At 39.8% G+C, this 12,340-nt stretch overlaps 1 protein-coding gene across 4 annotated transcripts; it reads left to right on the top strand.

The window, feature by feature from the left end:
• The first annotated feature begins 5,435 nt into the window (after nt 1-5,435).
• Nucleotides 5,436-12,062, top strand: tent5c (terminal nucleotidyltransferase 5C). Of its 4 annotated transcripts, XM_025903490.1 has the most exons (3): nt 5,571-5,692; nt 5,787-5,873; nt 6,832-12,062. In XM_025903490.1, the coding sequence occupies exons 1-3, from the start codon at nt 5,631-5,633 to the stop codon at nt 8,003-8,005; spliced, it is 1,323 nt and encodes a 440-aa protein (XP_025759275.1). In that variant the 5' UTR covers nt 5,571-5,630; the 3' UTR covers nt 8,006-12,062. The 4 variants fall into 4 exon arrangements, with proteins under 4 accessions (XP_005475405.1, XP_005475406.2, XP_025759276.1 ...); XM_005475348.4 differs by lacking the exons at nt 5,571-5,692; nt 5,787-5,873 and adding an exon at nt 5,436-5,557; XM_005475349.4 differs by lacking the exons at nt 5,571-5,692; nt 5,787-5,873 and adding an exon at nt 5,474-5,570.
• The last annotated feature ends 278 nt before the right edge of the window (nt 12,063-12,340 follow it).

Below are 12,340 nucleotides of genomic sequence, written 5' to 3'. Positions count from 1 at the left end.
CCTCTGAGAGAACGCCAGAAAGTCCGTTTTTATTGAAGTGCACAAGTTCACTTACATCCATTAACATTCTTCCCTCAATAGATGAACAAACGTTTTGTTACAATACCATGAGTGATCACCTGAAACAAACACTGGCAGTAGCTGCGCGATGAGCAGCTCTGTATGCGTTCAAGCTATCGGCTCACTCATGTCAGCTAAGCTTTAAAGGTCAAAGTTCTGAACACACCCAGACTACTCACCAGCCGCCTGAGGCCTTGTGGTTTCATCAGGGACAGACAATTCTGCATGACGTCAGGACCAAAACTGTAGGCAGACACACAGTGTAGCAGATCTTTGACTGACACATAGATAACTGACATATACTATATATGCAAATCATTTGATAAGGAGTCCTTTATTGTTTTATTTGTTTTTACTATTTTCAAAGATGAGAAAGAAACTGAAAATATAGTCTTATAACTATTTCTAAACCATACCAAAACAGTGTAAAGGTGCTTCAGTTACCAATAAGGCATATGATCAAATGTTATCTTACTGATTAACTGAAAAAATTTCCAGGATCCGATTAATTTGAGTCTAATAATTTGTTGATGAGCAGAATGGAGTAAAAAAAACCACACAAATGGTAGCACTTTATATGACTTCCCCCGGTGTACTTCCCCCTGAAATTAAATGGAATTTCAGTGTATTTTATTTGAATTTATAACTTAATTATATTTATTTACACATACTTAGAGGTAGGTACCCTAGAGTAAGGGGAATACATCAGGTTTTACAGGAAAAAAGAAATAGTTATACTGTCAGTAAGTTTAAATGCTTAGTAATAAATCGTGATTTGTTAGGCAAGAAAATAATCCACTCCAAAATTGGACCTGTGCCCCAAAAAGTACAGCATATTTACACAAGATATGGAAATATTGTTTGTTTTTCTGGAAAATTATCAGGAAATTACACATTAATTAAAATTACCTATGTCGTATTTAACATTGCATAGAGTCTAATTTTTGTCTCCTTTCCAGCACAATACACAGAAATCAGGCACTATTTGCGATTACTTTCCCACTACTTAAAACTACTTACAATGTAATTATTTCTTCTTTCCTGTAACATACAACTTCTTGTGCCCTACTTAATATTACTTTTACAGTACTTGAAATTGCTTATGTAATAAATTGTATCTTCCAGTTAAATACCCAAAGTCGTTAAATATTTAGAATTACTCACTTTCACACTACTTAAAATTACATACAGGTTTTTTTTTCATGTAAAAACCCAAATTGTTACCTCCCTATTGTACTGTAACTACCTGTAAGTATGTGTAGGTAAATACATTGTAACTTTAAATAAAATAGAGTGAAATTCAATTTAACCCTTTCATGCATGAATTATGACAACCTCAATCAGGAATTTTTTCTTAATTATTCACTTCATTTTCTTTAAACATGCATTATTCAAAGAGTTATTTACAAGTCCACTTAGGTGGACAACATACATTTTGACTTATGAATTTGGTATGGAGTGACACATCAGTGTCCATTGTAGTGGTTTATGTGCAAGTATACCATCAACACTGACACAAATACAAGAAAACAGGCTTTGAATAGCTGTCCACAGAAGTGACCACTATGCGTGAAAGGTTTAATTACAGGAGAAATACACCCTTAGTTGCAAGCGGTATTATAAAGTGTTACCAACACAGTATTGAGTTATTTATTCTTTCATTTATTATTGTATTAAACATATTCTTATTACTCTTTTTTTCAAGTAGTGTGACTGTTTGTTTGTCTCTATACACCAGGTTCAACAGTGCTTCCAAATGTTTTGTATGCTTGTGCTTACATAACAATAAGGGTCGTCTTATCTTATCTTATCTTATCTTAACTTATATTATCACATCTTATCTTATCTTATCCTGTCTTATCCTATCTTATCTTATCTTATCTTATCTTATCTTATAAAGTTAAATTCAAACCCAAGTGATTCTGAGACATTATCTTGTGTTCTTGAAAATTCATAGGGTTGTTTTTTAAACATTTTCTTTTTTACAAACACTGATAACCAACATTATAGCTGCAGCCTGTCAGTTTTACTGCCCAATTGCCCCAAAACAAGTTCCTTTTTCATCTATGTGATCTTTGTGATCATCACATAAAATGGGAAAGTAACCCCCCCATCCTTATCAGCTTACAGTCTTCCCTTTGTTCGCTTAAATGAAACATCATTTAAAAAAAACTGTATTAAAGTGAAATCTGAAAATGACATCAAAGTTTCTGTCATCACAAGTTAGAATTAAGAAAAAAGTCTTAAATGAGAAGCTAAGGCAGGCAGGAGGAGGGAATCCCCTTGCTGATCGGCTAGTTTCCTATCAGTGTTCCTGATGCTGACTCACTGACGCTGGTGTACAGCCTGGCTCCCTTAGGGGCTCCACGCTACCCACAATCCACAACCACGCAGCTGACACAGCTTAAGCTTCACACTGCTGATCGGTGGTTTCATCTCACCTCCCGGTCTTATCATCGTGGACGACACAGAGGAAAGGAAATGGTTCTTACTCGTGAAACCGAATCTTAAGTCACCTATTCCCTGACTCATTCACTGATGTGTTTGTGTGTAAGGGTGAGCAATGTGGAAGGGGATTCATTTTTGACACGAGGAAAATAAATCTCACATCAGTTTAGAACTTTTTTTATATAATGATGTTGAATGGGGATGTAATTAGTTTTGTATACTGCACTTTTCACTTTGTTCAGTTTGCAATTTTCTCCCTTTTTTGTCATGGATTTTGCTGCGATTCCTTAATAAATTGCTTTATTTTTTGTCTTTAAGTCTGTTCATTTTTATGTGTTCTCATTCAGGATACAGTTGTCTTTTCAGTCCTCTCACAGCGTCAGGGGGATTCTGCAGTTTATTTCTAAAGAATCATTAACAATAATTCATCTTTGAGAGTGAGCGAAAAGCTTTCTTGTGAATACTTAGCATGAAATTCTTGTGAGGTTTCTTCCACAGAAATCTATGAGGTAGGTTCAGCAGCTGGCGAAAATATCTACCAGACACTACATAGTCCGAAGAACTGTGTCGTGCCAGTGTGTTTCAGTGGATAGTACTTTGTCTATATAAAACAGGCTTGTCTTCAGGGGGTTAGTGGTTTGATTGCTGTCTTTTAAATGGTGGCTGTGTGTGTCTCCCAGGCAGTGGGTTATGTGGAGGCGTGTGCGTGACAGCCAACTTCGTATCTCATATTTCGAACTTTGAATGCTTACAGAACAGCTTTTTGGAAGTGTATGTAACTGTGTGGGAGGGGATTCATTTTTGAAATCCCACATCAGTTTAGAAGTTTTATTTATAATGATGTTGAATGGGGATGTCATTAGTTTTGTATACTGTACTTTTCACTTTGTTCGGTTTGCAATTTTTTCACTTTTTTTTGTTATTGATTTTGCTGCAAATCCTTAATAAATTCAGACTCAATCAGAATCAGAACACTTTAATAGTCCCTAAGGAAATTATGTAATTGTTTCATTTTGTTCTTTAAGTCTGTTCATTATTATGTGTTCTCATTCAGAATACACTGGTCTTTTCAATCCTGTCACAGCATCAGGGGGATTCTGCAGGTTCTTTCTAAAGAATCATTAACAATAATTCATCTTTGAGAGAGAGAGAAAACCTTTCTTGGGGATACTTAGCATGCAGATGTGGTGATTATCAATGTAGGTGTGATCTAAAGAGGATTTTTAAGTTTGTGTTCGGGTGAAATTCTAGTGAGGTTTCTTCCATAGAAATCTATGAGGTAGGTTCAGCAGCTGGGGAAAGTATCGGCCAGCATTGCTTCCTGTATAACTTCCTGTATTGCTGTTAACAGTTAGTAGAAGGCCAAGTATTTTGGCCACTTATCTATTAAACAACACACTTTTCTTCAAGACATACAGAAGATTAACTGTACTCAGCCACTGCAACTGACCACTGGTTACTGTTTGACAGATTTAGACATATATTTGTTCTGGTGTAAGATGATCAGACTAAGCCCATGAAATTTGTGAATTGATTGGTCACTAGTAATTGCAGAAGAGGATTTGAACTAGACTGATGGAAAAATCATTGATCAGTATGCTTTTTTTGTTTTATTTTGTTTTTTTGTTTTTTAAATCTTTCTGAATATGTTGTTAGTCAGAGGCAGCTTTTAGTTCATGAGGATCACCAATCTAAATCCAAGGCAGGACCCTTCTGTGACCCTCCCTGTGCTTGTGCGGGTTTATAGGAGCTCCAGTTTACTCCACTATCATGAACCATGGCAAGCTAATGCTAACTGATTCAGCTCAGGACAGTCTTGCAGAAGAGATTCCTAATATTAAGAGTCTGGTTTCCTGGTGAAAGATTATTAAGAAAAAAAAATCAAATACCCTCTAATTCAGAACAAGATTAAGAGTTTTCGTTTAAGCATTTTTACAGAGATTTAAGGACTTTGAGACTGCTTTTGTTTGACCTCTGAGTTGTATTCTATTACTCAGATACAGGGGTATTTCCAGGATTATTAATTTATGAATTTATTGATTTAAGTGGAGAAGAAGAATAAGGCTGGGGGTGTCCACAGGAACTTGGAATATCTAATGAGGAATAAATAGATTGTGAAAAACACTAGGCACAATTTTCTGGTTTCAGTGGAGCCCTATGTCATCATAGAGGTGGTGTTACATGAAAAGTGACACTAAGAAGTCCTTAAAGATAGTTTTGTTTAAATGACTATTTAGTGAAATTGGTGAAATTAGTATTTAGGCCTTTTATTTAAGTAATAGAACAAGTGTTTTAAGCTCAAACGATACTTACAGCTGAAGGAGATTTTAATTAGTTACAAACTGATAGGTAGTTTTATAATATTAACAATAAAAAATAATAAGTCACTGGAGGTTTAAAGATTATGGACTACAAAGTGCAATAATTGCACATAAAATAGAGTGGAGTGGAAGTACAAAGGTGTAAAAATAAAGTATAAGTACATTTACCCTGTACTTCAGCGACTACATATCCATATTCTAGCTCATTCAATGGCTTTGAGAATAGCTGCATTCTTAGTACTTTTATCAAATGTCAGTGGTGATAATTACTTTTTTTTTTTTAAACAAACGGTTAAGTACTAGCAATGCAATATTATACGCAGGACAAATATTTTGGGTCAGATTTACTGTGAAAACACACATACACATAAATGGTAATAATTAACAGCAGCTATCTCTGATACATAGATGGTAGTTTTAGCTTCCCTGTTTTAAATAAATATGTATCCATATATATGAATCTTTTTTTCTGAAGTAACACAAATTATGAGTGGAATTTATTATGACAGTCGAAATATCAGCAAATATCAGCAAAGTGAAATGAAATGAAATTATGAAATCTTTGCCTACCAACAGTTAAATGCTACTCTTAAACTAGACGCTCCTGGTTACTTGGCAACGCATAAACCTCATTGGCCAATCAGATACTTAGCTAGGCGCATTGGTACAATCTGACGCGGCCATTCTAAGATTATGTGATCTGCAGACGATGAAAACTAAGTTTTTTGGTAAATATTTAAAGTTAGTATTTTATTTTAACTATCCTCGCTGTATTGCTCACATTGTACTTTCTAAGTGTAAATGGCAAACTACATAGTCCGAGGAACTGTGTCGTGCCACGGCGGTGCATGTGTTTCGGAAAGGTAGTACTTCGGCTATATAACAGGCGTGTCTTCAGTGGCTTTGGTGGTTCAAACGCTGTCTTTTAAACGGCGACTGTGTCTCTCTCTCGGGCAGTGGATTATGTGGAGGCGTGTGCGTGACAGCCAACTTTACATCTCACATTTCGGGCTTTGAATGCTTACAGAACAGCCTTTTGGAAGTGTATGTATCTTTTAACACCCTCTTCAGTTTCTTACGCAAATCTGTGTTTTATTTTCGTAGTTGGGGAAAATAGTGCGTTTGATAAGTATGAATTGCTAAATTTAAAGTTTGCCGTGCTGTAGCCACGGTTCAAAAACGTGTCGCCGGTTGCGCTATTTTAACGTGAGACGTAGATACCTAAAAGTGTGTTGCTTGAGGATATTCCAACTTTGCATAACCGCTGAATTTACAAAGGGTTTTATGACCATATGGCTCGACACTAAGTTAACCGTAATACTATCTTGCTAGTGTAGTGATAAAGCATTCTTATCGTCAGTTTCAGAGCAGAGTTTGGTACGCGTTTTAAATGCTGTTAGCACTGAGCCTTATTTGCTGTACATAGAGTAAAAGTTGGTTTTGACCTCCGCACGGCTAAATTGACAAGTCAGCTGGAATAAATAACTGTTGTTTAAAATTTTGCCCAACGTGTGTCGCGGCGACTTTTGTCGCTCCACGTAGTGGTGAATAACTAGTAGTAGTACCGGTTGTTTATTCGGGAGACCCCCGGCTTTACTGGACTTGAAGCTAGCTCGGTGTTTGTCTCTCAGCGGTTCTGGAATAAAAGGCAGGCTTGCGCAGTGAGCTGTTCTAGAAACCTCACGGGCTCTGTCCTTTTACTGTGTGTCGCGTGCAGGTTGTCTCATGCTCGCGCTCTCCTGTGCTCGTGCTGAACGCTCCTGTTGCTGCTCCTGTTTCACGGCAAGAAAATGGTTCTTAATTACATTTAACTGCGTCCCCCCCCCCCCTTTTTAGACACACATTACTACAGCTAGACCAAATTTGGTAAAATTAAGAAACAGTAATTTTGTTTCTTTTAAAGAATATTGGCTAATATTGTCACATGGTAGACTTTATTTGGTATGTGTCACACTTGAGGGCTGTCACTAACATTTTTGTTTTTTCTGTCCTGCCTCCTTAGTCAATCTAAACTTTTTGAGAAGATGGATAACAAGGAGGTATCAAACAGTTGTCCCTTCAGCGACTTGACTTGGGAGCAGGTGAGCCGGCTCAATGAAGTTCTGACTGAGGTCGTGCCCATTCATGGACGGGGGCACTTTCCTACTTTGGAGGTGCAGCTGAATGATATTGTGGCTCGGGTGCGCTCCCGCCTTGAGCTCAGCGGCATTAAGGTGAAGGACGTACGGCTTAATGGCTCCACAGCCAGCCATGTGCTGGTGCAAGATATTGGCTGGAGCTACAAGGACCTGGACGTTATCTTCAGGGTGGACTTGCCACACGAGGCTGAGTTCAAGCTCATCAAGGATGTTGTGCTTGGTACCCTGCTGGACTTCCTGCCTGAGGGTGTGAACAAAGAGAAAATTACACCAATGACCCTCAAAGAGGCCTACGTGCAGAAGCTTGTCAAGGTGAACACAGAGCAGGACCGCTGGAGCCTCATCTCCCTCTCCAACAATAATGGCCGTAATGTGGAGCTGAAGTTTGTGGACTCAATACGTCGGCAGTTTGAGTTCAGTGTCGACTCTTTTCAGATTGTGCTGGACTCCATGCTCTCCTTCTATGAGGTGGAGCAGGCGCCCATGTCAGAGGCCTTTCACCCCACTGTTAGTGGGGAAAGCATGTATGGAGACTTCAACACTGCGCTGAGCCACCTGCGAAACAAGCTCATTGCCACCAAGCGGCCTGAGGAGATCCGAGGCGGTGGCCTGCTGAAGTACTGCAACCTGTTGGTGAGGGACTTCCAGCCCGCCAGCGAGGAGGAATTCAAGGGCCTGGAGCGATATATGTGCTCACGCTTCTTCATTGACTTTCCTGACATAGGAGAGCAGCAGCGTAAGGTGGAATCCTACCTCCAGAGCCACTTTGTTGGCGAGGAGAAGAGCAAGTACGACTACCTCACGATTCTCCGGCGAGTGGTTAACGAGAGCACGGTGTGCCTCATGGGTCACGAGCGGCGGCAGACCCTCCACCTCATCTCGCTGATGGCCCTCCAAGTCCTGGCGGAGCAGAACGCGATCCCCGACGCGTCCTGCGTCACCTGCTATTACCAGCCAGCGCCTTACGTCCGAGACCACAACTTCAGCAACTACTATGTGGCCAACCAGAACATTCCAACATGGCTGCCGTGTAACTGACGAGACAAACAACTTGGGATGAGCAAGATGGCGTCGCTACTGCTGCTGCATTTGAGAAGAGAAGGAATGAATTTAAAAAAAAAAAAAAAAAAAAAAAAAACATTAAAAAAAAATGTTGGGCAATAAATAATTTGTTCCTCTCAAGGCACAATTATATTTAAGTGGACAAGCGTTTTGCTTTTGTTTTCTCATTCCTTTACGACAGAGGTGTCTAGGTCATTGAATCGAAAGTGATATTTTTAAGTGTTTCGAATTTTTTTTTTTTTTTTTTTTTTTTTCTCTCCTCATGTTTGGTTGTTTCACTGTTTATCAATCCCATTCTTAATGGAGTTGCATTTTGTGCCTTAACCTCCAAGTTTACCCCATCAGTAATTTAAGTATGGGCTGTGATTTGGAGAAGGGAAAGAGGAGCTAATGCCGTAGCCTTACATTTGGTTTTCATCTTGATTTAAAAAAAAGAAAAAGGTTAGGAAAAAAAAGTTGGAAAAAATGCATAAAATATTGAAAAATAGTATTATTGTATTATTGGGGAAAGAGTAATAATAGCTGACTGCCAAAAAAGGGGAAAAAAAAAAAAAAAGCTCATCACCGGTGTTAAAGTTTACTGTGGAGGGAGAAAAGGTGGTACACTAATATCCTGTCAGAAATCAGTGGGAAGCGAGGAGTCGATTTGTTTTAATTCATTTTGACATGTAAATATTTCTGAGACATTTGTGCCAGCGGTGCCTGTGATTTGTAAATGATGCAAACGAGGAAAAAAAAAATGTATATTTTTTTTTTTTTATCTTTCCACTGTGAATTTCAACATAGGATTGGATTGGCTCCCCTCCCTCCCCCCCTTTACCTTGTTTCCTCAGCCTTGTACCTTTCAGTCGAGACTGGCTTCGAGTGGAACTCTCAGACAGTGTAGGCCTCAAATACGTGACCTCACTGCTTTCCCTGTTGTTTTTTTTTTTTTTTTTTTAAGTCTGAAAGCCTTGCCATTGACCTCCACATGCCATGGCCCCTGGGTTATTGTGGGAGGCAAATGGACAGGACTGAGCCTGGTAGGGGGTTTAGAGAATGTGCTTGGCTGGGAGTCCCAGAGTGACAGGCTAGTTGTCTCTTCCCTTAAAAGGAGCAGCACATGGAGGGGCCCGAAGGGTTGTCCCTCACAGCTACTGCATGCTCGACAGCAGCCCTGAAATGGGAGCCACCTCTGACGCAGCTCGGTGCCTCTCCAATTACTCTTCGTCTATAATTATCATCTTTCTCTTTTTTTGTGCTGGGGTTAGCTACCATTGAAGCAGGGAGCTGGAGCTTGGTTGTGTGATCTGCAGCAGCCCTGCCACCTTACATATGTGGCAGCTGAATCACTTCCTGTCCTCCTCATCTGTCGCCTGATGGGACACGGAGCGTTTTGAACCCCTTTTGTGGTCATGGGGAGGGCAGACCACATGCCTGCTAGTGGGATACCATTCCCCCTTTCAGACCTGGAATTCCATCAATGTGGAAGCTACGCCCAAAACTGCAGCAGAGATGAAGTCGCCGCTCCAAACCAATGAATTTCTATTTGTAGCCAAGCCTAATATTAGCTGTTAATTTTTGAACACCTGAACACACTAATGACCTAAGCTGGGAGTATTTCTGGCCACCACTGCTCCTGTTGGTTTTCCTGACATCACAGCAGCCAAGTTTGAGAGCGTTTCCTCATGAACTTGTTCTCCCAAATGGCCTTAGTTTCTCAGAAGTTCGTCTCCCTGTATTGCTGCTGCTGATCTCACTGTGGCTTGTGTTGGTGCGAGATAACCGCAGACCTCTTATCTGGTTGGCTCACAATGTCAGGGTTGATGGAACAATTGAGGGAGATCAGTTTGGTCTGGCTGCAGGTCACATTTGAGGGGCAGGTTGTGCTGTGTCAGCTTAGCTGCAGCGTGTTTTTGTATTTCCCTTTTTTTTTTTTTTTTTTTTTTTTTAATTTCTTTTAAGAACATGCTCTTGGACCAAAAGTCTGCTTTACAACCAGCAACTGAAGCACTCAAGTGCCTGTCACTCTGTGGAGAGTTGATCTTTTTAAAAGGTTTTTTTTAATGGTGGTCATAAAGGGGGAAAGGTTAGCAAAAGTTTTCTTTCAGCCTGTGAAGCTTTGATATAAAACTGTCTGTATTAGATACAAGTTTATAAGGTGAATGCACATATTTTTGGTTGAGGAGCAAACTACTTTTGGTTTGACTTTAAAATTTGAGGGGTTTTTTCCTATTAAGATTATTTTTCTTTAACATTAGTTTGTCCCAAACTTTATTTTTCCTTAAAATCTGCAGTCATTCCCATGGCAGCCATCTGAGTCCTCTTCATTTTACACTTTTTTTTTTTTTTTTCCCCCCTGTATATTTACACCTTTCAACTTAATCTGCCCAGCATTTGCCCAGCACTGTATTCTCTGAAACAGCTGGGCTAATTCAGTTTGACTGTTCTGTTCCCCATCCGAAGCAAGAAATACTGCACTGACGAGCTGTACGGTGGCACGGTAGCTGGAGGTCAGAGTAAAGACCCCCTCCCACACTGGTGGAACACTTTAAAGAGGCCTTGGTCAGTTGCTGTGAGAGCCGTGCTGGTCCTCAGGGACTGCATGTTTTTGAAGACCGTTTTGTCCCCTTTTTTTTTTTTTTTTTTTTTTTTTAAATTTAAGAGAGAGCAAATTGGTTTAATCTGCCCTTGATTCTGAGATGCCCCCTCCTACCTCTCTTCATTTTTCGTCTTTCCTTTGTTGTAATCCTGACTCTCCCTCTGCTCACCCTTACTACAGGCTCTTCCTAGAAGAGGTGGAGGTAGGCTGCAGACTTCAGCTCGTTACACCCCGACAGCAGCCCAGCTTTTTATCTTTACACCCATTCGCTCCAAAATGTTATTGTTACTCAGAGGCTCTCCTAGGTTTGTGCCAAAAGCTGTATTTTAGTGGTGTTCTCCTAACCCTGAGAGGTCTTCTTTGAGAGCTCGGGGACAGAACATCGACTCTGAGGCTAAAATCCCTTTTCCTAGTGGATTATAGTCTTTGAAGTAATGATGAGGCTTGGAGCCACGTGCAGAACCAGCTGCTGCTCACAGTTGGAGTTTGAAGCCTGCTGTGTGGTGAAAACCAGCCTCTTCTTAGGCCTTTTGTTGATGTCGCTCACTAACAGCCGTTAAGAGCGAGGTCAAAGAGAGTGCGAGCAAATTTGCATTTTCCTAGAAAGTTGATAGCAGTCTGGAATGCTAGTCCAGTGCCCTTTTTTTTTTTTTTTTTTTTTTTTTTTCTTTCTCTCCCTCCCCAATCCTCCTTTGCCCCACCCTGCTTTCACATGTTTACGGTTATTGTGGCTCTCTGATGACTATGCCCGAGCTTTTGCGGGGCTTGTGTCTAACCCTTTCCTTTACTGGGCTGATGTATGTCTGAACTCTGTGAACGGAAAGGGAATATTGTAGTTTGCCTTTATTTTCTGGCCACTTTTTTCTGCTGTAAACTTGCCAGTGTTTCTCTCTCGCACCACCTTGAGTTGGCTCACATGTTTGGGCTGCTGTTAATTGATACAGCAAATGTCTTTTTCCCCCCTTATGACACCTGTAGCTGTATCCTTTGCTAGAGGGGAGATGCAGATGAGATATTTAGTGGTTATGCTTGTATAAAGTGCAAGTCTTATGCCATAGGAATGTGATAGAAGCTGTCCTACAGTTTTTGTATGACGATTTATTTTGTTTGCAGCAGAAACAGATGTGTGTTTACGTTAACATGTGGAGGAGCGTGTGTTCGTTTGCGCGTGTGTGAAGGGATGCCTGTGGTAACACAAGTTGAATGGGGGAAAAAAAAAGTGGGGAAAATATGAACTATGTCGCACTATATATATATTTTTGGAAATAGTTGATGCAGAAGAGCTTTTTTGTCAGCTTCGTGATTGTGACTCTGATGGTTACAACCATTAAACTATTTCATTTTTCAGCACTTTTACCTCACTTGAGTTTTTTTCCTTGGAATGGAAATGTACATGTACATCAGGAAAATGTGTTTGAAGAAGAAATAATGAATAAAGAGTATTCGATGCAATATGTCCCTCATTTGTTTGTTGCTTGAAAGCTTGCATGTAAAACTGACAATGTTTTTGCATGACAGTCAAGTTATTTGTACTTAATAGTTTAGCAGAAGTTTACTTTACCTAATGTGACTAAAAGAAATTTTGGAAGCAAGACTAGAAATGTGGAGAAATACGAGCTTGAGTTAATAACTTTGACTAAAGAACTGAGGCAGTCCTTTATTGTGAACCTGCTGTTGTGCTCTATAAACTTTAGTCTGTAAACTTTAAATTTCCTTTCTTTATACGATAG

Source organism: Oreochromis niloticus, linkage group LG16 (assembly GCF_001858045.2).
Source record: "Oreochromis niloticus isolate F11D_XX linkage group LG16, O_niloticus_UMD_NMBU, whole genome shotgun sequence".
NCBI classification, from domain to species: domain Eukaryota; kingdom Metazoa; phylum Chordata; class Actinopteri; order Cichliformes; family Cichlidae; genus Oreochromis; species Oreochromis niloticus.
This window is presented reverse-complemented; position numbering and strand designations above follow the sequence as displayed.

Bases quoted from the DNA above. Each gene is read 5' to 3' on its own strand.
- tent5c (XM_025903490.1), top strand. From the start codon at position 5,631: ATGGCAAACTACATAGTCCGAGGAACTGTGTCGTGCCACGGCGGTGCA. The intron at 5,693-5,786 runs GTAGTACTTCGG...TCTCTCGGGCAG, and splicing joins GGTGCATGTGTTTCGGAAAG to TGGATTATGTGGAGGCGTGT. The intron at 5,874-6,831 runs GTATGTATCTTT...CTGCCTCCTTAG, and splicing joins CAGAACAGCCTTTTGGAAGT to TCAATCTAAACTTTTTGAGA.